Source organism: Echiichthys vipera, assembly GCF_963691815.1.
Source record: "Echiichthys vipera genome assembly, chromosome: 7".
Taxonomy (NCBI): domain Eukaryota; kingdom Metazoa; phylum Chordata; class Actinopteri; order Perciformes; family Trachinidae; genus Echiichthys; species Echiichthys vipera.
Window position 1 is genome coordinate 33,336,123 of NC_139832.1, and position 25,979 is coordinate 33,362,101.

The 25,979-nt window shown below is 41.7% G+C and overlaps 1 protein-coding gene across 1 annotated transcript in view; it reads right to left on the minus strand.

The window, feature by feature from the left end:
- Positions 1 to 1,034: 1,034 nt before the first annotated feature.
- cstpp1 (centriolar satellite-associated tubulin polyglutamylase complex regulator 1) overlaps positions 1,035 to 25,979 on the minus strand; it is a 30,411-nt gene continuing 5,466 nt past the window's right edge. The window contains exons 6-9 of the mRNA XM_083917144.1: positions 16,491 to 16,695; positions 11,266 to 11,375; positions 2,841 to 2,904; positions 1,035 to 2,591 (exon numbers count right to left, since the gene is read on the minus strand). Of these exons, the coding sequence (XP_083773270.1) occupies positions 2,423 to 2,591; positions 2,841 to 2,904; positions 11,266 to 11,375; positions 16,491 to 16,695 (548 nt within the window). The 3' untranslated portion in view covers positions 1,035 to 2,422. The remainder of the gene's footprint in view (positions 2,592 to 2,840; positions 2,905 to 11,265; positions 11,376 to 16,490; positions 16,696 to 25,979) is intronic.

Genomic DNA, 25,979 nt, shown 5'->3' on the forward strand with positions numbered 1-25,979 from the left:
TCCTAGTCTAAGAGTCCGATCATCACAAAACTTTGCAGGAATATCCTTCAATCATCTTGATGAAAAGTTATCAAAAGAATTGAAATAGTCCAAAACGTGTCTGTCATGAAGAAACAACTGCCTGTATGTTGTACTGTTAACAGGAAGTATTGTATATCTTCGCAATAATAAGTCTAAATAACATCAAACATTAGACTGATAGTTCTCCATGGAAACTTCAGGCTCTGTGCAAAATTTGAGGTCAATCGGACATTAGTTGGCTCTGTTACTCAAAATTTAAAAATACACTAACATGGGAAAAACATTCAAAACCTACTTTTGCTAACTCGTCCTGGGCCAAGAGTCTCATCAGCACAAAATTTTGCACACATAATCTTTATATCCCTACGATCTAAAGTTATCAAAATAATTTTCATAATTCAAACTATGAAGTAGTTTCTCTGATTATCACACAACTTGGAAAGTTATTTCCCGAGCCGCACTGAGGGTCTGTGCAAAATCTGACATCAATCGGCCACAAGCTGGGGCTTTTATGCAAAATTGAGCAATAAATGCAATATGTGAACGAACACAATATCTAGTAACTAAAATACCTCCACTTTCTTTTTCAAACTACAATCTGTGCTGTGTTCAAGCTGCGACTTGTGTCATGCACATGGACCTGTGGGTCTGAATTGCATCGCCTCTGCGGGTCGCCAGGTCCTAGTTGCACGAGGGGCTTGGACCCCGTTGATACCTGCTTGCAGGTCTAGTTACAGTTGATGCTGGAGCTGAGAATCATTTCTTTATCCCTGTCCTTTAACATGTTCAACACAACAGACATGGATCTACCATTGCAGTCAATGTAGGACTTATTACTTTTGACTTTTCTTCAATTTTTCTTTCTTCAAATTAGAGCATTTAAGTCCAGTGTTTTGGTCAATTCAATTTTTATTAATTTACCGTTCGATATCATAACAAAAGTTATCTCAAGACACTTTACATATGGAGTTGGTAAAGACCACACTTACAGAGACCCAACAATCCCCCCCATGAGCAGCAACAAGTCACAATATCTACAATAATAATATCTATATACAGTATGTATGTATGGAGAGAGAGAGCGAGAGAGAGAGACAGACAGACAGAGACACAAAGACAGCCCCAGGGATGCAAGCAAGCACAGAATTATCATTGACAGTAATCAAATCTATCTATAGTAATAATATGAATATGACTAATAGGTTATGGTAGTTAATATACTAGAATGATATGAATGTACATTTACACAGTGTGGGATGAACCACTAATAAGTATAGTTGGTTTGCTAACATCAAGAGCAGCTTTTTATGAAAAGTCAAGTATTTACAGTCAGTTACTAAGAACAGCCAAAGCTGCTTGCTTTAGTTGAACTCTTAGTGTTTTATGATGGTAAGGTATACATGCTGTTTCAGAGGCTTCTCCAACTTGACAACAAAAGGGAAAACGTGTAAATACTTGCCATTGATATTATCTGAAGTGTTACTGTTGATATTCAACTCGGTTATACGTAATATACAATAATAATAATAACGTTGGGGTCACCAATTTATGGTAGAACAATGTATTATAAACCATAATACTTGGTAAGATTACAGTCAAATTCAAAACACCATGCCGCCCAAAGCAGTAGCATGTCACGTCACATGACCATGTGCACACGAGGACCAAACAGAACATAGAGAACTATATATAGCATCAACAGTATAGCTCGTCTTCGCTAACTGTTTTTCTGTATTTTCAGTTTTTGGCGGAAGTTTTATTAAATTTCTGTTTAAATTATGGTTTTGTATAAATGATGGTGTAAGGTTTTGAGTTAATTTAATGCTATCACCACCTGAGCGGCTCAGGCTGAGCGTCGTCCAAACATTGTTTCTACTTTCTCCCATCAAATGGGATTGCTTTTATCTGAGGGATTTTTTACGGACCATTTTACAGAAGGAAGAAATTGCCGTGATTTTTACTGACATTCTCCGAAATAATTACTGACACGAAAAATGACCTCACCCCACGTAAAACTAATCCCTTCCCAATAGGGCTTTAGATGTGTAAATGCCCATATACAAATATGAAAATCCACTCACAGATTCTTAGAAGTGTGTAAATGAAATTGCAATGGTGGAAAAGGACTGTGAAAAGACCAGAGACTGCATCAGACCGGATATGTCCGATTGGGCCAATAACATTGAAGTGTGTCCGAGTAGTGACACAGAGACGCTACATCAGTACTGGACAAAAATAGACAATGGCATATTCTTTCACAAGGTGTAGAGTTCTCTTGCACTGTTGTGCGTTTATCCACTGGTGTGTGGGTCTTCATAGCCAATAATGGCCAAGAATATTTGACATGTAGCATACAGCCAGCCAGAGGTTGACAAGTCACAGGCTGGTGAGAGGGTATAGGTCAGTTTTCAGAGGAGTCGGTCTCTTCAGTGGAACCATCACTTTCCACCTCCATCTTCCTCCTATGGTGGATGTTCCTCCTGGGGGACGCCTTCTTCTGCACCTCCTTCAGCCCCCCCACCGCACTGCCACTGCTGTTACTGCCAGGACTCACTGAGATTTGGGCAATTCTGGACAGCACAGATATAAAGAGAAGAAAAAGAGTTAGGAGAAGAGAGAAAAAAAGAGTGCAAAGAAGACAGGAAGTAAAGGCCAAACAAGGAAAGGGACAACAACACAATGAGAAAACAGCAAAAGAAAAGAAAAAGAGGTCAAGGTTAAAATGTGCTGGCTGTCATCCTGTGCAGCATACAGTATACTGTATGTGCTTGTTAATACAGATGTGTGTGTGTGTGCGTGCGTGTGTGTGTGTGTCTCACAGTTTGTCCAGTTCCTGGTCCATCTCTGGGTCAATCAGCAACTCTGCTTTGCTGGGTAATGCTCCTGCAGAAAGCGGGATGAAAGAGAAGATTCTACTTTTTAAAGAGGTATTAATGAATATTTACCTCACACTAGATGGTCTCTCACTACCCCTGGACAATTCAAGTCCATGATCTAACTTTTTAATTCTTTAACTACATGTATTTGTATTTTTCTTTGTATGTCGAAATCATTGAAAATGAAATAGCTTTTGGAGGCTTGAATAAAGATTTGTCCTGTACAAATACAGATACTGATGCCGATACAGATACCTCAGATTTAGTAGTAGTAGCCGGGCCCGCCGTGTGTCTTCCCTGTGCCCAGGACAAGATTTTCTTTATAGTGCCCCCAGGTCACTGTGGTCTGACTCAGAACCGGACGCATTGTCTCCCCCCTCCTTCTCTCCAGCGCAGCTCGCCTCTCCTGCTCCACTCTCATCTGCGGACTGACTCTCTCCTCTCTGTCTCTCTCTATCCAGCTGCTCTGACACTTCTACTATCCCTCCAGCGCAGCTCGCCTTAACAGCAGCGCTATCTACATCTGCAGCCTGGCTCCCTCCTCCTCTCTGCCGCTCTCTGACATTGGTACCACAGACATTGCTACAATTGGTCGCTAACAGACCTTATGTTTTTTCTTTTTTTAGTAATGGTAAGCACCCTGGAGGTGATAGGGGCCCAAGGAGACCTTTGCTGATAAAAAAAAAAGTTGTTGTTCTTTTCCGACGGTCTGCTTGGGCCCCTCCCACCTCCAGGGCCCGGGGACAACTTGACGGCGGGCCTGGTAGTAATTTTAGTAGTAGCAGTAGCAGCAGAATTAGCTGCATTAGTAGCAGTATCAGCAGTAGTAGTAGCAGCAGCAATAGTAGCAGTAACATAAGTAGTAGCATTAGTAGTAGCAGTAGCAGCAGTCGCTGCAGTAGCAGCAGTAGCAGTAGCAGCAGTAGTAGCAGTAGCAGCAGTCGCTGCAGTAGCAGCAGTAGCAGTAGTAGTAGTAGTAGTAGTAGCAGTACTAGCATTAGTAGTAGTAGTAGTAGCAGTACTAGCATTAGTAGTAGCAGTAGTAGAAGTAGCAGCAGTAGTAGAAGTAGCAGCAGTAGTAGTAGTAGCAGTAGTAGCAGTTGTAGCATAGTCATAGCAGCAGTAGTAGTAGTAGCAGTAGTAGAATTAGTAGTAGTAGCAGCAGCAGCAGCAGTAGTAGTAGTAGCAGTAGCATTATTAGTAGTAGTAGTAGTAGCAGCAGCAGCAGCAGCAGTAGTAGTAGTAGTAGTAGTAGTAGTAGTAGTAGTAGTAGTAGTAGTAGTAGTAGTAGTAGCATTAGTAGTAGTAGTAGTAGCAGCAGCAGCAGTAGTAGTAGTAGAAGAAGTAGTAGCATTGGTAGTAGCAGTGGTCGTAGTAGCAGTAGTAGCATTAATAGAGGTAGTAGTAGTATCAGTAGTAGTTGTAGTAGTAGCAGCAGTAGTAGCATTAGTAGTAGCAGCAGCAGTAGTAGCATTAGTAGTAGTAGTAGTAGAAGCAGCAGTAGTAGCAGTAGCAGTAAGGCAAGGCAAGGCAACTTTATTTGTATAGCACTTTTCATACACAAGGCAGACTCAAAGTGCTTCACAGCACAACATGTCATGAATTAAAATGCATTACAGAAAGACAAAGAGAGACAATAATAAAAACAGTGCAGACGTTAAAAGTGCAAAGGTTTAGCAGAAAGCTAAGGTGAAAATAAAAGTTTTCAGTCTAGTTTTAAAAGTGGTCAGTATGGGTGAAAGTCTCACATCTTCAGGAAGTTTATTCCAGCTGTTTGTTGCATAATGACTGAAAGACGCTTTCCCTTGATTTGAGTTTACTCTGCGAACCACTAACAGATTGGCCTCAGAGGATCTCAGTGATCTAGAAGGCTTATGTAGTGGGAGCATATCAGTGATATACTTCGGCCCTAGACCATGTAGTGATTTATATGTGAGCAGGATGATTTTGAAATAAATTCTCTGACGTACAGGAAGCCAGTGTAATGATTTAAGAATTGGTGTAATGTGCTCACATTTTTTGGTCTTTGTTAGAACTCTAGCAGCAGTGTTCTGAACAAGCTGTAGCTGCCTGACAGTTTTTTTGGGAAGACCTGCAAGGAGACCGTTACAGTAGTCTAGCCTACTGGTTATAAAGGCATGGACAAGTTTTTCTAAGTCTTGAGCTGACATGAGCCCTCTAAGTCTTGTTACATTTTTAAGGTGATAGTAGGCCGATTTTGTTACTGATTTGATGTGACTGTCGAAATGTAAATCAGAATCCATAATAACCCCAACATTTCTGGCTTTATTTGAGGTTTTCAGGGACAGTGATTGAAGGTGTTGGATGACTTTAAACCTTTCTTTCTTAGCACCAAAAACACTTATCTCAGTTTTATCCTCATTTAGTTGAAGGAAATTTTGACTTGACTTGCTCAATGCACTGGCACAGACGATCTATGGGGCGGTAGTCATTTGGTGATAGCGCTACATAGATTTGGGTGTCATCGGCATAGCAATGGTGGTCAATGTTATTATTTTGCATGATTTGTCCTAGTGGGAGCATGTAGATGTTAAATAAAGTCGGCCCCAAGATTGAACCTAGGGGGACTCCACACGTTACATTGGTTTGTTCTGATACAAAGTCGCCAATGGAAACAAAATAGTTCCTATCTTGTAGATATGACTTGAACCAGTTTAAGACTGTGCCTGAGAGCCCCACCCAGTTTTCCAACCTGTCCAAAAGTATTGAGTGGTCAACAGTGTCAAATTCAGCACTGAGGTCCAATAGCATTAATACTGAAGTTTTGCCAGAGTCTGTGTTAAGACGGATGTCATTTATAACTTTAATAAGGGCCGTCTCGGTGCTATGAAAAGGTCGAAATCCTGACTGGAGGTTGTCTTGGCAGCCAGTAGAAGCCAAGAAGTGATTTAGTTGTTGGAGTACAACTTTCTCAATAATTTTACTTATGAATGGTAGATTTGAAATTGGTCTGTAGTTGTTGATAATAGAGGCATCTAGGCTCCGCTTTTTTAGAAGAGGTTTAATGACTGCAGTTTTGAAGGCCTTTGGGAAATTGCCAGATTGAATAGAGTTATTAACTATTTGCAATACGTCTGTTGATAGGCAGTCAAAAACATTCTTAAAGAAGTTGGTAGGTAAAGCATCAAGACAGCAGGTGGTTGGCTTTAGATCTGTTACTGTCTCCACTAGAGTTTTAGAGTCTATGGCATTAAAGCTTGCCATCATTGATGTGTTATTTTGGCCTAAACGGGGTGATGATCCAACTTTTTTGTTTGAGATATTGATGGCACGTCTGATGCCTTCAATTTTATCAGTATAAAATAATGCAAACTCATTGCATTTCTGTGTGGAATGGAGTTCGGCTGGTATTTGTGTTGGGGGGTTGGTCAGTCTATTGACAGTTGCAAATAGGGTTTTGGCCTTATTAGTGTTGCTGTTTATGATATTGGAGAAGAATGTTTCTCTAGCGCTTTTTAAGACTAAATTGTAGGCCTGGAGCCTCTCTTTATAGATGTCATGGTGAATATGAGGTTTTGTATTTCGCCAGATTCGTTCAGCCTTCCTGCACTCTCTCGTCTGGGCTGTTACAACAGCAGCTTTTCACCAGGGTGCCTTTTGCTTACCAGAAATCGTTTAAACTGTAAAAGGTGCAATGACATCTATGATAATCACAATTTTGGAATTAAAGTTGTTTACAAGATCATCAGCATGGCATGCGAGGAGATCGCATTTTTGAAGAGTACATTAGCATGTTCATTGATGTAGCGCTTTTTGACATTCTTTGATTCTGTTTGTCTCCGGAATTAAAGAAATATTAAAGAAAACACAGAAGTGATCAGACAATGAAAGATCAGCCACAAGAACATCAGAAACATTGAGACCTTTTGTGATAATCAGGTCCAGGGTGTGTCCTTTACAATGAGTAGCCTCTTTCACATGTTGAGACAGTTCAAATGTATCTAATATAGTAAAAAGTTCCTTTGCACCCTTGTCATTCAAATCGTCAATATGAAAATTAAAGTCACCAGTTATAACTAGGCAGTCAAAGTCAGTGGTGATGCTAATAAAAAATAATAATTTGCTGAGTATTTAGGTGGCCTGTAAATAGTTAACAGGAGAATTTTGGGAGAGCATTTCAACACAGCGCACAGGTATTCGAATGATGTAAAATCACCAAGGGACATCTGTTTCCCCTGAAATATGTTTTTAAATATAGCAGCAACCCCTCCCACCCTTTTCCCAGATCTGCATACATCAATAAAGTTATAGTTGGGGGGTGCTGTCTCGATCAGAATGCTTGCACTGTTATTTTGCTCCAGCCATGTTTCAGTTAAAAACATAAAATCAAGTTTGGAAGTGGTAATAAAATCATTGACCTAACATTGAGCAGACTCATCCTGATGCTGTTACTGACAGGCTTCGATGTTGACTTTGATTTGGAGAGAATAGGAATGAGAATGTTTAGGTTAGCAGGGTGTCTACGTTTCCCAATGTTCACTCTCTTGGTAGTCACAACAGGAATGTATAAGGTGCCAAGCTTTGACGTAGGCAGCCTTGGGCCCAGCTGATAATGTGGTCTACTGCTGAACCCTTTTCTGTATCAGTAATATTCAGGACTGCTGTCAGGGCGGGGCGGGGGTGGCCATGAGGGGGAGGAGGAGTGAGCAGCGTCCGAGCTGGAAAAAACTACTGAAGGTTGACGTTGAGGGCGTAGAGGGGGTTGACGTGAGAGGGCCGAAGTAGGGCTGAGGGTTTGTGAAGCACGCCTTCGTGGAGGGGGGGGGGGGGGGGGTGAGAAAGGGTTGCCACTGAGATGACGCTGAGGGGGAGATCGCTGAGGTCGGTCAAGGGGGGTAAAAATAGGAAGTAGGGCGGGGAGTGGGTGGGGGTAGCTTCCGGAACTCCAAGGGGGATAAGGGGGAAGAAAGGCTTACTTGAGGAAGGGAGAAGGATGAAGACCTGGATGGAGGCTTGGGGGGTGTGGGGGAGGGATCTTCATGCGGATTCGAAATTAAGGGGGCGGTAGAGGGGGATGGACACCTCTCCTCTTTGCTCTGGTGTCTCTCATGGTCAGCGCTCTCCTTTTGCAATGGCGGTCCTCCTTCGACGTTCATGATAAGCTGTGTTGTGTCTTCCTTTTCTGTTGGTTCCTCTTGTCTCTTGTCCTTGGAAGTGATGATAGATGGATGACGCAGGAAGTAAGACATGTTGGTCATGAAAAGCTTTACTCCCAGCTTATTTGGACAAAGTCTGTCTGCCTTAAAAAGATGCCTGCGGTCCCAGAAAGAGCTAAAATTGTCAATAAAATTCATTGAACGAGCAAGAAAAGTGCTGGAGAGCCACTCATTCAGCGAGTAAAGTCGACTGAATCTCTCAGCTCCTCCCCCGATCGGGGGTAGAGGACCACTGATAAACACCTCAGCATTCACAGCGCTGACTGTTTCAAAGAGTTTATTGAAGTGATCTCTCAGCTCCCTTGATTTTTGTTTTTAATGTCATTAAAACCAATGTGCAAAATGATATTTTTCACATTTGGGTGTGCAGCCACAATTTCCAGGATTCTTTTGTCCAAGTCAGACACCGTATCCTTCGGAAAGCAGAGTACTTTGGTGTTATTATTGCTTTTCATGTCTTTTACAGAAAAGTCACCCTCAATCAGATTTTCAGGCCCACTTGTTAGCTTTCTCTGTGGTTTAAAGTTAGCAGGTCTTACCCTTCTGCGTGGTGATGGTGAGTTATTCAGGCAATCAGGGGGGGATCCATTGTCCGGCAACAGTGGGGCAAACCTGTTCTTTAGTTGAACACTTGCTTGCTGGGGAGGTTTTTTGGTACTTTTCCTCTTCTCAGCTGTCTGCTGCTGTGTCCTACATGGCAGGGGAGTTGATGAAGCACTGTGCCTGGATGGAGATGGTAGCGCAGGCCAACCGGTCAGATCAGAGATATCGGGGCGCTGGGTCCTCCCAGTTATCCGCTCTCCCTTGTCGCAGGGAGGTGGTCTTCTCTTTGGCTTTGCACCAAGTGTGTTCCAGGGAGGATTATCGCTGGTAGATTTATTACCCTGTACAGGGACCTCCCGTTTCCTCGTAGTTTCATCATTGCTAGTTAGCTGGGTTCTAGCATGCCCCTGTCCACTGTTTTCAGTCAGTGCTAGGGTGGTATTGTTGTCACAATATCCATTCACTTCTATATATACTTCTAACCGATTAATTTTTGTTTCCAGTAGTAAAATCTTCTGTAGTAGTTTGTGGTAATCTTCCGTAGAGAAGGGAGGCATCTTCTGCTGATTACCTTTAGCACTGTAGCACAGGCTCAGGCTTATCTTGAATGGTAGGCCTCCCTGCCTAGCGTTGAGGAAGTCGTAAAAATATTGAAAAATGCCTCTGTTATCTAAAAGAAATATAATCCCGCGGGTTCTGTAAGTATCCAGGAGCTGTTGCTCTTTGCTTCTTGTTGAGGAGAAGCAAATAGTAGCAGATAGTAGCAAAAAATAAGCAAGCAAAGGCGAGAGCAAGCAGAAAAGCGTCCGCACTGTAGCAAAGCAGGAAGTATGAATCAGTAGTAGCATTAGTAGTAGTAGTAGTAGCAGTAGTAGCAGTAGTAGTAGTAGTAGTAGCAGTAGTAGTAGTAGTAGTAGCAGTCGTAGTAGCAGCGGTAGTAGTAGCAGCAGCAGTAATAGCATTAGTAGTAGTAGTAGTAGTAGTAGTAGTAGCAGCAGCAGCAGCAGCAGCAGTAGTAGTAGTAGCAGTAGTAGCATTAGTAGTAGTAGTAGTAGTAGCAGTAGTAGCATTAGTAGTAGCAGTTGTAATAGCATTAGTAGTAGGAGCAGTAGTAGAATTAGTAGTAGGAGCAGTAGTAGCATTAGTAGTAGCATTAATAGTAGCAGCGGTAGCATTAGTAGTAGCATTAATAGTAGCAGCGGTAGCATTAGTAGTAGTAGCAGTTGTAGTAGCAGCAGTAGCGGTAGCAGTAGTAGCAGCAGAATTAGTAGAATTAGTAGGAGTAGCAGTAGCAATAGTAGCAGTAACAGTAGTAGCAGTAGCAGTAGGAGCAGCAGTAGTATTAGTAGTAGTAGCAGTAGCAGTATCAGTAGTAGCAGTAGCAGTAGCAGTAGTAGCAGTAGTAGTAGCATAAGTAGTAGTATTAGCGGTAGCAGTAGTAGCAGCCCCAACCACTTTGGGATGAATAAGTTGGCTTTTCCATCCATCTTACTTGCATTGGATGAGGGGATCTCACTAATTTTCAGCTGCCACATCACCCTCCTATAGAGCGTTAATTGATTCCTACTTCTAACTGTTGCCACCCGTTGGTGAGCTCTCGGAGGGCAGAGCACATCTGTAGGTCATTTAAGTAGGAAAACGTAGTCCATGTTATGGACGTTATGGTTACGTTGAGCTCTGCAAAGCCTGGACAGTCTTTGCCTGGTTGCCTACCAAAAGGCTGTCGGACCCACTTTCTCTGCCAGTGTTGCCTTCTTCCAGTTCTTCCATCGCTGTCGGCGTCTACGTAGTAGATTGTCGATCTTCTTTTCCCTCCTTCCCTTTACTCTATGGGCAGTCTGGTTGGAGGTCACTTCCCCACCCCAACTAAGTTGAGCTTGGATGTTAGCTAGTTGAGGTTCCCAACTTCTGATTACAAGTGAACGCAGCATAACCGTTGACGATCTGGGCCGACAGACCAACCACTGTCAGCAGCTAAATGTGAGGGAATGTCTCCACAGACACTCAGAGGTGAATATTTGGCAAAAAGGCAACAAGTGCTTCCATTAGTGGGTCACATGATCAATCATCATGGTTTTAACTCACTCTGTGATAGATATGAATTGAAAAGGCAGTTAAATAGATGAAAATCTTAAGGAATACAGCTTTAACTAGTAAGGTCAAAAGAGGCTTCAGCATGTCACTAGTAAACATTTTTGCCTTCACTAGTTAACTAGTGCAGAGAACTGTAGCTCACTAGTAAGTTGAAACTATGTTTACAAGTTACATGTGAGAGCTGTTGCAGCTCACTGGTTAACTAGTAGGACTTTTAGTGTAACTAGTTCGGTTCACAGGACCACTAGTGGGTCAAACAGCTGACTAGTTTGGACTTTGCTGCTACTAGTAGGCTGCCCAGCTTCACTAGTAAGGATTCTGCTGAAACTAGGTGGACACATTTTTCACTAGTTGCTGAGAAAAAGTGATAACTGATACTGATATTTGTTTAACTAGTACGACATAATGTCCAACTTGTACAAACAAGTGTCCAACCTGTATTGACAAAGAGCCAACTAGTGGAAGAAACTAAAGTCTAATATCAAGGATATGGAATAAAGACTCAAAGGGCTCGTCATAGTAGTAGCAGTTTTAAAGTAGTGTGTTTAACTCACCAATAGTTTGGTTGATGGTCTCGTGTTTAGCCAGGCTCATTAGGAAGCTGTAGTAAGAGACTTTGTTAGTCTGTTCCAGTACTTCCCTCATACAGGACCTGGGAGGATAACTTCACACGGACACAGAAATGTCAGCTTAGATAGGGCTGAGCCAAAACGAAATATGATTTATTTTAGTCTTGCAATTGAATCATGATGAAATCATATATCAAGATATCATGATAAACAATTATGTCATCTAAATTGACAATAACAAGCACATACTTATTCAGACTTCTCAAAAAAATGTAATCTGAAATACCTGAGGGGATATCATTTGAAAACTGCAGTGTTGGTTTTATATCCCATGATTCCACATACATGAGCAGTGAACGTGTCTGTAACCATGTTATCATTTCATATAGACTATTTATTTATTGAATTACCAGAAAACACACTATATCGTAATCAGGGGCAAAGTGGCCATCAGAAAGCAGCCACGAAGCTCAAGTGGACCAGCGGCAGACTGCCCTGCACAGCCGTGTGATGATCATGACCAGCCCATTGAGTTGAAACTCACACAATCAAGCTCGTTCCTGTGAAAAGCTCCAAGATCTATATAAACTGTCTATGGAGAGTCCAACCACTATATATAACACTTGATGTGTCTCTGCATCTCACTCATGGTTGCTACAGTGTCACACTCACTCTCATTAATCCAGCCTACTGATTTTTGAGCCTCCTATCTTGATCTAATTATTTTTATTCAGACGTTACGTAACTTTCATGACCACAAATATAAAATGGCCAACGATTGAATTTGTTTTTTTGTTCATAAATTAATGTAGAATGGTCGGAGCAAAGCCTCATGGGAAATGGGAACTGCGTATCGCTCCAATGATCGCTCCGCGTTTATCCAATAATAGAATGGGGATGAATGAGCGGTTGTCAGACAGAGAGAAAGGGGCACGGTTGGAGTAGTGAATTTTTCTTACAGTGGAAAAGGAATCGGTATTGTGTGTTTAATTTGCTCAGTTACACCTGATGGAGGGCAAGAAGAGAAAAGAGAAAGGAGGGGCTGAAAAGGCCAGAATGAAGAAGAAGCAGATGCTGGAGTAGAGTGCATCAAAATGGTCAAAAATCACGGGTTTATTCCAAAACAACCAGGAGTCAACTAGTGATGCAGGTGAGTGGACAGGAAAACGCTAAACTCAAGCTTTGACATTGTTGAGAATTAGCAAAACATTTGAGCTGAGTTCTTCATTGTTCCTCCTCAGTGGGGCTGTGTCGTCATATCACGGTCTGCACCGCGAGAAGCAGGAGGAGGATGAGGATGAGTCCCACCATGCCATTTCATACACTCCCACACGCCCTGCCAGCCCTGAGGCTGCTTTAAGAAGAGAACCACAACTATGTGCTGTTGTATTTGTGAGGTAATTTAAAGCACAAACACACCTGGCTGCTACAGATGTGTGTGCCAGGAACAACACGCATGTCTGTGTAAATCACACCACAAACGGGATAAACACAATGGTGGTGACACTTCGACATGTAGACATGAGGGGATCGAACGTTGTGATTAGTAGAAACCAACTCTTTTAATTAAAGCTGTATATGTGCAGTCCAAATCTTTGTTAATAACTTTAACATGCACACATATTCAAAGAGCAGCAATAAAGATGATATCACAGTATTCTGTTTAACCTTAAATTGATTGCAAAATTGATCTTTCCTTGTTGCAGGATACATAAAGGTTATTTAATAGTAACTGGTGCAAACAATTTCTTATGTCTCTCAACAACAGAACACACCAACAGAAAGCAAATATAACATTTTAAAAGATATGTGTGTAAGCTCCAAAAATACAAATCAAAAACATAAAAAATAAACCTAAAAAACTATTGAACAACTTAATTAAATTAAGTTACCATACAAAAAGTGAAAACAAAGAAGTACAAGATTAATAATAAGAGATAACTTCACATATGAAAGGTGCTATTTGCTATTGAACAGTGAGAGAGTTTGTCAAAATCAATGGAAGTGTGTCATTTTCATTTTTATCACTTATTTTCAAGTGTGTGAACAACCTTTCTCTAAAAAATACTCAGCCAACTGGTAAACAAACAGAACAGTAGCATCAGAACTAGGGGTGTTACAAGTGAAAATTGTATAACAGCGAAACATAGAACAACATTCGGACAATCATCCTCCACCAAACTGTGGAAGACATTACCACCGGACATCAAAATATAGAGATAGAGAGTAAAACAATGGTTGAAACCGAAAAACTCCTGTGAACACTAAGGGCATACTCACACTGTCCTCCCGGACCGCGACCCGGAGTTTAGGGTACTTGTCCCCCCTCCCTCTCCCCCCCGCGCCCCAGCCCCGTTTGTACTCACACTGCCAGGGCCGGCAAATGCTTCTTGCTGTCCATACGCCATCACGCCGTAACACGTCACACGCATTGATCGCGTGTGTGTGGCTTTGTTTACAAATCTTTCCATAGACCTCAGAGTTTTTGTGCATCTTGTCGACTGTTTTTGAATATTTTCATCCGACCGATCTGCAGTAAACACTCCACCTCCGCATCACACCAACGTCAACCTTTCACCGCCATTGTTGTTGTTGTTGTTAAATGTCAGTGCATGGTCCGTCCTTCTATTTACATGTCCGAACAGGCGCACATAACGCTACTGCCGTAGGGCTCGTGCTCGTGCTCGTACACGTGCGCACGCTCGTGCTCGTACATGTGCAAACGGCTCCGCTAAAGCCCACCTCTTTCAAGCGGGCCGTGGACGGTCCGCTGGCTGCAGTTGAGCGCGGAGCGGGTGCACTCACATTGCTTAAAGGCACTAGGCTTTAGCTGAAAAAACGGTTTTGGCCGCGGCCAAAAGGACAGTGTGAGTAGGCTCTTAGCCTCAAACACAGGGCAAGTGCATACACATGCACACGTGCAAGCACATGACTTGTTGTCCTTGTGTTTGATGTTCTGTATTCTAACGTGTGTGTGTGTGTGTGTGTGTGTGTGTGTGTGTGTGTGTGTGTGTGTGTGTGTGTGTGTGTGTGTGTGTGTGTGTGTGTGTGTGTGTGTGTGTGTGTGTGTGTGTGTGTGTTGTTTTGAACTTTGCTAGTGTAACTTTTAGTAAAGGCCTAACCAGGGACAGGGGTTGCAAATACGTCTCGAGTGGAAACCTGTATGCATGGCATCCATTTTATATTTTATATGAAACAATGTACAATGTATTTGTCCCTGCTCAGTAGGGGTCGAACAGTTCACAAAATCCACTGTTCGGTTCATATCACAGTTTTCGGGTCACGTTTTTTCGGTTCGGTTCGGTTGTTTTTTTCTTTTTCTTTTAGATTCTAAAAATACCATGTATCAGATCTGTAGTCTAAAAAAATTTCATCAGATATTCTTAAGGACATGCAATCATGCAAAAACTGAAATAATGAGGCAGCTTGTTTAGGGATTACTGTAACAATCTTAAATGAAAGTGAAGTGAGATTTTGAAACAGTAGGAGACACATTGCTGCATTTACGCGTTTATATATTTAGTTGGCAAAAAGGTAAACAATTGTTTGCCTTCTAGGTAAGAATATAAACACTTATACATGATCAAATCTTAGAAAAAATTAAGAAAATAGGTTTTCTTTCACTAAAATACACACAAACATCAAGCACTGAACTGACTGAAATAGTCAGGTCAATTAATTTGGAATTGGGGCCGGTTGACGAAAATTATCCAAAATGAGGGGCTGGAAAAATATGAGCATCACATTAATGGATATTGTAAAACAATGCAGCGACATAGGAGTGCATACAGTATATTGTCTTTATTTTATCAATGTCAATATTAGTCATAGGCCTCAAAGTGCCTTGTTAAATGAACAAACCTGTTAACCAGAGGTTTTCACTCAATTATTGGACTAAAGGAAAGTTTGAGGCTCTTCTCCTTTACTTAAGTATTTTATTTAGATGCTACTTTATTCTTCTGCTCCATTACAAATCAGAGGAAATATTCTACTTTTTACTGCACTACATTCATCTGATTACTTCAGTTACTCGTTACTTTACCAGGCTGACAAGCACATGTGAAACATTAGTTTATTCATCAAAAACTGTAAAGACAAAAATGAACGTAACATAATTGTAGAGTAGCATGATTTTTCTGAAAATGCCTTATTGACTTCTCCTCTTTACACTCAGATATCGCTGCAGAGTAAACTCAGGCTTCACAGTGACAGAAACTAAAACTTTTCTGTCAATTCTCTGGTGAACTGACAGTTTTCTGAGTAGAAAGAGACGATGTGGTGATTTAACCACGGATTTGACCAGACAGAAACAAACGAACAGAGCGGAGCTTAGTGAGCTGTTGCCAAGAGGATTAAAAAAACCCACGAAGAAGAGCGTAGCGAGAGCGTGCATAGCGGAAGCGTGCGTAGCGTTGTGGCTGTTTTTGCGGGACGCGCAAAGTCACGCGTGAATAATGGCTAATTCAGCCTGCCATACATGCTGGGATTTGACACGCTGAGACGTAGCGCTGAGATGGATACGAGAGAGGACAGCGGTCATGAAGGCTTACGCTACATTGCACCTCATAAACCGAACCGTACACACGTGTACCGAACCGTGACAAGCGTACCAAACAGGACGGATTTATTGAATAAACCGTTCCACCCCTACTGCTCAATTAACTTCGAATAATAATTTATGTGCATATAGCAAATATTCACACTGCTCCATGACGTACATGCTGAGCTTTTTTTTTTAGTTGATTATTACTTATTTTTCAAATAATTTCCTTAAATGATATTTATTATTATTGAAATGATTTATTGTTTCAGGTATTTTTCATTTAATTGTATCATTGAATGATAAAACTCCTGAATGTTTTACAACAAACAAACAAACAAACAAGTACCGATCATTGAAAGTAGTAGTAAGTGTTAGGGGACTTCTAGACTTACAGAAATGGCTCAACAGCGAGTGGGAAGAGTGATGATGTCTTAATGTTTTTTTCACATTTTCAAATGTGAACAAGGCGGACAAGATGTTAATGATGCATGCAAAAACGTTCACAACGTGCTACTTCAGATATCACTTTCACATGTTCAGGGCTTCGCCTCTCTTCAATATTTTGGTAGAAATGAATTTGCATGTGAATGCTATACACACAATATTATAAGTTTCCAGAGGGTCTCTTGTCCCAATGAGCGAGGACTGGAACGTGTGTGTGTTTTACCTGTGTTTGAGCCTGTCACAGAGGGCATCTATACACTGAGCCAGAGTGGACGGTTCCACTCCGTGCTGATGCTGCTCCTTGTTGCTCTCCTCTGCAGCCACGGAGGGAAGCTGTTCGATGGAGGTGGACGTGGGGACGATGACAGTGTTAGGACTCTTCCCTGCTAACAGATCCTGGTAGATCACCAGCACGCTGTCCAGGAACTCTGCACAAACATGGGGCAATTCTGTTTTATTAATCTTTGGCTGGAAATGGGATTAGAGTGCTAACATTGCCTTTTATCATAAATTAGATACAACTTTGATATGAATCAGTATGGTCCACTTCTGATAAGCTGATTTCTTCCTCACTATTGGTTTACAGGTTTCTATTATTATTTTCATAATTTATATCTGTTCTTCCAGAGTGGTGTACAAGACTTTTCTCTCTGTCTTAAGGCAAGCATTTACTGATGCAGATACAATGCAGACTTGAAGTAAATAAGTAATAAAAGTAAAAGTGGTAGCGCAACAAGTCCAAATGTAGCCCGTACAGTAAAATTAGACTGCTGCACATATCAGTCTTGCTATCATCCTCACGGTCAGTTAATACAAATTCTTATGAAACAGAAAGTGAAGTCAACTGACGCTGTATAGTATTCATAGTATTCACACCGGCAGCGATGCAAATTTGCAACACAAAACGTTTGAATATTCGCAGCAACTGATGTAAGGTGGTCGGTTCAAGACAGAAGTCCTTCTTGATGCTGCTGAAGAGAGAGTGAAAGCAAAAGAAGAATAAGAAGGAGTACGCCCATCCAGTCTACATGTGTTTTGTGGATCTGGAGAAGGCATATGACCGGGTACCCTGGGAGATACTGCGGCAGTATGGGGTCAGGGGGTCACTTCTGACGGCGATCCAATCTCTGTACACTCAAAGCGAGAGCTGTGTCCGGATCCTCGGCAGGAAGTCAAATTCGTTCGGTGGAGGTTGGCCTCCGCCAGGGGTGCGCTTTGTCACCAATCTTCTTTGTGAATTACATGGACAGGATATCGAGGCGTAGTCGTGGTGGGGGAGGGCTGTGTTGTCTGGAACCTAGTGCTCCTGGTAGGGTCTCCCATGGCAGAGTGGTCTCAGGCGAGGAGCCGGACTAGGAATGGCTCACAAACCCCCGGCTGAGCGCCGCGGTGTTGGAGTTCACCCTGGTGGACGAGAGGGTCGCCTCTTTACGCCTGCGGGTGGTAGGGGGGAAAACTTGTTTGTGCATATGTACCGAACAGCAGTACAGAGTATTCGGCCTTCTTGGAGACCCTGAATGGAGTCCTGCATGGGGCTCCAGTAGGAGACTCCATAGTTCTGCTGGGAGACTTCAACGCCCAAGTGGGCAATGATGACATGAGACACCTGGAAAGGCGTGATTGGGAGGAACGGCCTCCCTGATCTAAATCCGAGTGGTCGTCAGTTATTAGGCTTCTGTGCTAGTCACGGATTGTCTATAACTAACACCATGTTCGAACATAAGGATGCTCATAAGTGTACGTGGTACCAGAGCACCCTAGGCCAAAGGTCGATTATCGATTCTGTGATCATCTGATCTGAGGCCGCATGTTTTGGACACTCGAGTGAAGAGAGGGGCAGAGCTGTCAATTGATCACCATCTGGTGATGAGTTGGGTCAGAGGATGGGGGAAGATTCTGGAGAGACCAGGTAAACCCAAACGAGTAGTGCGGGTGAACTGGGAACGTCTGGAGGAGGCCCCTGTCCGGGAGATTTTCAACTCACACCTCTGGCGGAGCTTTTCTGGCATCCCTGTGGAGGTTGGGGGCATTGAACCGGAGTGGGCAATGTTCAAAGCTTCAATTGCTGGTCTTAGGTCTTAGGTGCCTCAAGGGGCGGTAACCCTCGAACAGGAAGAAGGAGGCTTTCCGGGATATGTTATCCCAGAAGACTCCGGAGGCAGTTGCAAGGTACCAACAGGCCAGAAGGGCTGTTTCAGAGGCAAAGCAGCGGGTGTGGGAGGTGTTCGGAGAAGTCATGGAGAAGGACTTTCGGGCGGCACCAAGGTGCTTCTGAAAAACCATTCGACATCTCAGGAGGGGGAAACCGACCACCACGACAGGCAGATCCAGGGGAAGAGGCAGAGGACTCGATCACCGGCGATCGCGATCATCTACACACCTCCCCGCCTACGTGCACAAGCCTGGCTCCCACTACACCAGGAGCAAGAACCCGAACGTCGAGAGGAACATGAAAGAGGCTGCCGCCCTGTTCCCCAAGGTCAAGGATGGAGGACAAAATTTTGCAGCGGAGCTCCTGACTTTTTGCCAACATTTGTATTTCATTCAATTCTAAATTTGTTAATTTTTTTCTATTTTTATTTTTTTTTTCTCCAAGAAAGAATCGATAACTAGTACCATTAAAGTACTGGATGGATAAAGTACTGGAGCACTAGAAGCAGTAACGGTAAAAGTAGTAGTATCGGTAAGCACACGACAGTCCCTCGATAGGAGGCGCTTCACCGTGGCAACGGATGTTCAGCGTCAAAGGGTCGCTTTCGTTGTGAACCCTAAATTTTTCAGTCTTCCTGGATTCTTCAGCTTCAAGCCTACTTTTATTATTGCAGCAATAAAGGTAAATTGTATTTTATCAAACGAAAATAAAGCATTTCACAAAAACATTCACAGACGGCTGTGCTACATAACTGACGGTGGTCCAGTGGTTAAAGCAGGCTCCGTGTACAGAGGCTGAAACTCCTCCTCAGCAGCACAGGTTCGACTATGACATGCGGCCCCGTGCTGTGTCTTATTCCCGCTCCACTTGAAATATCCAACCGTGAAGTAAAAATTTACGAGTTCCAGGGTTAAACTGAAACGCAACATAAACCAGTGTCATTGAGTCGTGCTGCTGTATTTAACGCTAATTCACTAAAGCGGGAACTTTGATGATTTTCAACCAGCTGACTCGAGTCAGCCAGTATGCTTTAGGGCGCACTCACACTGTCCATCCGTACCGTGCCCCGGGCTCTAGTCACCCCCTCCCTCTCCCCCCTGAATCCCAGGCCCGTTTGTACTCACACTACCTGGGCCTTGCGCGAATGCTTCCTGCTGCCTATATGTCATCACCCCGTAACATGTCATTGATTGATATCATTGCAATGCGTCACTTTGTTTACAAATCTTTCCACAGACCTCAGGGATTTTGTGCGTCTTGTTCGACTGTTTTTGAATATTTTCCTCTGACCAAATCTGCAGTAAACACTCCACCTCCGCATCACACCAACGTGAACCTTTTCGCCATTGTTTTAAATGTCCGCACATGGTCCGTCCTTCTTTTTTGTCCGAACTGCCATAGGCCTCGTGCTCGTACACAGTGTAGACATGCAGACCCTGTGACTCTAGTGCTAACTGCTGTAGCTTGGTTAGCAAAGTGCAACTGAACGCTGAATTTCCAGATGTCAAAATGTTCAAGTGAAGTGATGAAGTGAAAACACAGTGAAAGGGTCAAATTCCTGATACTTTAACACAGACAAGACCCAAAAACAGGTCATGGCTATTTTAATGTCCACAGTGCCGTGCATACACATACAACTATGTTTACACATATCCTGATGGCCGACAGGTGACCCTGCAGCCCTGCCCTAAAGCATCCACTGCTTTATGATCAATTTTACTCTAAATGGGATCATAAGTTACTAAATAACGGCATTCTGTATTGAAGAAGACTTGAACTAGAGATTAAGACCGTAAACTGTATGAATGAAGGTTTAGGCACACACTCAGACCCGGAAGCCTGTTTGTCAGCTTATTTTATTATACGTCTATGGTCATAATACACTACCTAACATGTCCACTAAGACTCTGTAATGTGTAAATATACTGTAAGATAATTTGATAGTACTGTGATTCATTCCAGAAGTGTTTTCATCCCGTTTATGCAATCGCCCGTCTGTACCACTGACTGTATAACTCATCTGAGCTGCTCACATGTGCCACCTGGTGGGCACTGCAGATACTGCAGCTAGTAAAATAAACAAATTGGTCCTGTTTGACCCCCCTTAATTACGCCACGGCATTCATGCAGAGGTCAAAAGAATGATCTGTGAGCATTTGTTCTTAATGACATTTTATTTCCCTTAGATTACTTTTACTTTTTTACTTAAAGTAGTTTTTAAAAGCAGTACTTTTATACTTTTACTTAAAAAGCTCGAGTTGATACTTTTACTTCTACAGAAGTCTTTAAAAACCCTAGTATCTATACTTCTACTTGAGTGATGTATTTGAATAATTTTGACACCTCTGGGTGTCAAACTGATCCAGTAAAGGGTCACTGTGGCTGCAGGTGTGTTCTTGCTTGGTTGGAATGAAAACCTGCAGCCACATCGACCCTTTACTGGATCAGTTTGACGCCCCAGGTAAGAATGGAAGGAGTGAAGCTTTCTGTGCTACCTTTTTTGACGGAGTAAAAGATGGCTGAACAGCAATTTTTTTCTCCTTATGCACAATACATGTTCCAAAACAGAACCTAAACCATAACCCAGGAACCGAGGTATGTATTGAACCACATGCTTTTTTTCATCCATTGCAATCCGGACTGTAAATGCTACAGAGGCAATGTCATGAATTGATTATAATTTAAATGTTAAGATCCGTATTTACAATAAAAAAAGCATTTAATCTGGTTGTGATTAAAAGCATTGTATTTACATAGGATTGAACCATTTTGTATCTTGTATTTTGTTACAAATTTCACTAACCCTGTCTACGAGATGATGTAAAAGAACCACAGCAAACGGCCTGATAAGCTTACTACGACTTGAATTGCAATTTTAAGAAAGAGTGTGGCTAGTTGGATAGCTGCAGTTGCTACACTTTAGTGAAGACAACAAAGTGAAATGCCAAAGAAAGGCATGTGTTGTACAGTACATTGTGGTAAGATGGAAGGAAAAAAATGTGACAACAATTCAGTGGCTAGTAAAAGAATTTCATGGTCATCAGTTTCATCAGCTAGCTCATTAACACTGTTAAAGCAGAAGCAGCTAAAGCACGCGCTACATTCTCAGACCAAGAAGCTGAAGGCTAATTTAGAAAGAGGTGTTAAGGAGGCTAAGCTACAGAAAGACACAGCAGAAAGAGAAGCAGAATATCAAGAAAAAGCAGCTATTGACATTAAATTTCAGCTGGAAGCCCTTGCTAGCAGCCGCACCGGAGCTGCTGTGTAGGAAGATGAGATTGACTTTGTTGGATTGAATGAGGCAGGCCTATCAGAGAAAGACAAGCTGGAGAGAACAAGTGAATATTGTGAGAAATAACCAAAGATTGACCTAACTTTTTTTGTAACTCTTTATTTATCTATGATGTAAATCCCTGTATGTTGATTAACATAACAGTCAAGCTGTGAATGAGTGCTGGGGGGGATTGTGGATAGGAGTCACATGGGTTGCAAATGGTGACATTTGGGGGTCGTAAAACACTGATAACATCCAATGGGGTCATAAAGATTGGGTAGTGTGTTTTGGTTACTTTGATGTCCTTGTGTCTGTAAGGAGCTTTGATGTAACTGTATAAATGTTGAAGTGACTTGAAGACAGGCAGAGATGGTTGGAGACCCGACGGTTGTGGTAGCGTCTCTCCTGTATGCATACAGTATTTAGTAAAGACATGATTTGAGAAACACTGAGGACTCCAGAGAATTTCTTTCACAATTTGGCGACGAGGATGGAATTGGACGATCCGCTGATCAGGCCTGAGTCCTGACTGAAGGTAGACAAGGTAAGGAAAAATTACGCTCCGCCAAGGAGGACAGGATTCCGCCTGATGTCAGGAACGGGTGATGGACAGCGGACGCTCCATCCATTTTAAACGTGAGTACAGTGTTTTTCGATCATATCTCGTGTGTAATTTTGAAGACGAGCTTCATTTACTTGTGGGGTTTTTGAAGCTCAGAAGAAGGTGTGTAAAACCTAGGCGACAGTTCGAGAACCTGTGTTTGGTCTGCTGTCAAGATATTCTGTAATTCCTGTGAGAGGTATGAATATAAGGTCCGACGAGTCCTTTTTGTGGAGGTCGGACCGTCTTCATATGTCCTTTGTGGTTTTGAAGACTAGTTTCATTTTCTGTGTCACTTTGAGGCTCTGAGAAGGCGTGGTAACCTAGGTGACAGTTCGAGACAATGTGGTCTGCTGTCTGATATTCTATAAATCCTGTAGGGTTGAATATCGAGGTCCGATGAGTCCCTTTCGGAGGTCGTGACCGTCTTCATATTTTCTGTGTAATTTTATTTTGTAGACTAGTTTAATAAAAATATATATATGCACTTAAAGGTATAAAAGTGATGTCTTAAAATAGACATAAATGAGTATAATGTGTTGTGAGAGGTTGGTGCGACCTAACAAATGAGAGAAGTGTTTTTGGAAAATACATAAGCATTTAGGGAGAAAATTAATGATTTCTGAATCAATTATTTAAAGGAGTAGAAATTTTTAAAATGCAAATATAATTTGCATGAGTGTAGGGATTCCCAACTACAATAAAATGGGCGTATGAATGTGGTAAGAAAAATAAACTTTGTGGTAACTCATTTCAGTGTCTAAATATCCAGTTTGGATATTAAAGGGTGCGTTGCTCGGAACGAAGGTGTCGTAGAAACCACCTGGCTGAAAGATTTTCCAAAATTAGTGTATGTGTGATAAGATCTAACCATGTTCGTATGGAAAGATCAGCATGTGTGAAATCTGTCTGAGTGAACGATAAGCCCATTGAAAGTAAAAGCACACCCCAGTGAGTCAATAGAAAAAAGGGGAAACAAAATGGGAAAGTAAAATTTTTTATAGATCCTGCTAAATTTATAGCAGATAAATAGGTTAATGTGGTTGAGAGGTTCCATTTTGGCATTACTAGACTAAGGGAGTTTTTTTTTTGTTTCCGTCTTTTATTAGGCACATGTTTAGGTACAAATGTAGTGAAGAGGGTAAAGTGATGAGAGAGAAAGGGACAGCGAGTAGGGAAAGATATAAAAGACAGCGGCCTCCTCCTAATGTCTCCAAGCCATGCAGCCCCTCCATCAAGCCCATATGCATATTCCCAGAAGGATTCTGACAATGAGGGGGAGGGGAGACTGAACCTGCATCTGATGTGTCAGTTGTCACAAAACCAGTGACTGAGGAAAACAGACTTTCTCCAGAAAGTTCTCTCTCCATACAGCAACTTCTTTTTGACTACTGGCCTGAAGAAAAGGAAATTGATGTCCACCACACCAGATGTTCAGTTGAACACTGAAGAGCTTGTGTTCAGGACATGGCAGCCAGAGGAACTAAAATATTGCAAGGAGGTGGAGCTGGAGAGGTGTGAACGCAACATTCGACTGGCCATTTGGTTTACTATACCAGCAGAATGGGGCACAGAATCCTGGACAAAGATTGCCTCATCAAGACAACATCAGAAGGAGAGAAAGAAGGAGACTGGGACAAGATCCAGAGAAGTCCTGGTTAAATGTTTCTGCTTGGGTTTTTTTCATGGTTCCCCCATGAACAGGCCATACAGACAGCGGAGGAAGGTCAGAGCATTTGAAAATCACAAATTAGAAATTAAAGATAAAAACATCCACACTAGATGACACCGTTAGTTGAACTTAGAATGAACAGGATGTTAATGTTCAACACATACATACACTTGCAGGTACATATAGGAACATTTATTAAGAATAGGTATTGGTGTCAATAGAGAAGGTTAGGATTTTGCAGTGAGAGTTGATCATTAGACACAAAGTTAAGGTTTTGATTACTATGCCCAGACAAAATCTTTTTTAGCTCACATAAGAAAGAATTCAAGTTATTGAAAGCAACACTGATTATTTCTTATAAAACATCATGCCATTGTGGAAGGTCTCAAATATACCTCCCATTTTACCTGAAGAGGCATCGTAGATGTCACAGGTTGGAGTTGCTGGTGATTTATTTTAGAAAATGCAATATTGATGCATCACTGTAAATCCTGACTCATTATTCTGGGTTTTTTGCTTTCACTCTCAATGGTATTTGAATTTTTGGAATTTGATGGTACTGCCATAGTGATGGTGAAGTTTTCAGAAACAAACGTCTTGTTTTTGCAAATTTAAGCATTAGATATAACAATAATAATAAAATTATTAATAATAAGTGGGTCCTGACTGCATCCATAGGAACTGGATGGGTTTTTAAAACAAATAAATAAATAAATAGATTAAATTCTATTGCCACTTATGGATTATTTTATGTTTTTGTGGAGATCTCCCAAACCCTGTATAAAGAAACTTGGCCAATGACTGACTTTCTAGACTGTGACTGCTGAGGCAAACAGCCTCTACCGACTTAAACTGACTACCTGATCGAGCTCTGATTGTTTCTTTTGAATTTTTGCATGATAGTTGTATGTCAATAGTTTTATGTTGATTAACAAACACTTACATCTGACCCTATTGTATTTTCAAAGTGTGCATGTTCTGCATGATACTCATTGTCACACTAATGTTTTATGTCAGCCTGAAGCACTGTACTGTCTTAATTTTTGAGCTTTTGATCCTACAGCTTAAGATGGAGAACCATTCGTGGATGGAAATGTTTAACAGTGGATCAAAACCATGGGATGCATTGTTTGATACATAGTGTCTAACGATGATTATGTTTTTCTTTATAGATGGTTGTGCAGGAATCCATCTAACTGCTCTTTCTGTGTTTGCCTTTGAACTAAATTGCCAAATAACTCGTCAGCTAGGGCGACAGAGTTATTTGTATAAATCTGTGGTTTTCTTTCTAGGCGCAACAGATGATACAGTGTCAGAGTCACAATATGCTCTAATATTGTCCATAACTTTCACACTCTGGGAACAACTGTGGCATTCTCACTCCTACAGGAACCTTTTGTTTTTAACCTTTTGTCTCCAACACTTTTACCTGTTTACAGTTAAAAGAGTTCACGCTGACAACTGTAACAACTCAGTTTTCACAGGGCAATGCCATAGCAGATGATGGTGCTAAAGAAGAAAATAAATGAGACAGTGGTAAAGACTGGTTTCCGACAGTGTGTTAAGTGCTGGTAACCTCTGACACCAGAAGGACATGGAAGAGAGAAGAAAATAGCATCGAATGAGGCAAAATAAAGCAAAGAAACCTATATAGTGGCTCAGATGAAGAAACGGTGTAAATAGAATTGTGTTTGTTCTAATGTTTTTCGTTGTTTTTATTTTTCCTTGTCATATTCGGAGAGTTAAAAGTGAACCTCTACTAATGTTTGCAGTGTGTAGTCGAAGAAGGAGTTAGTTGATGATATTGTGTTATTTCAAAAAAATTATTTGACATTTTGTGTCAAAAGGGGGGAATGTGAGAAATAACCAAAGATTGACCTAACTTTTTTTGTAACTCTTTATTTATCTATGATGTAAATCCCTGTATGTTGATTAACACAACAGTCAAGCTGTGAATGAGTGCTGGGGGGGATTGTGGATAGGAGTCACATGGGTTGCAAATGGTGACATTTG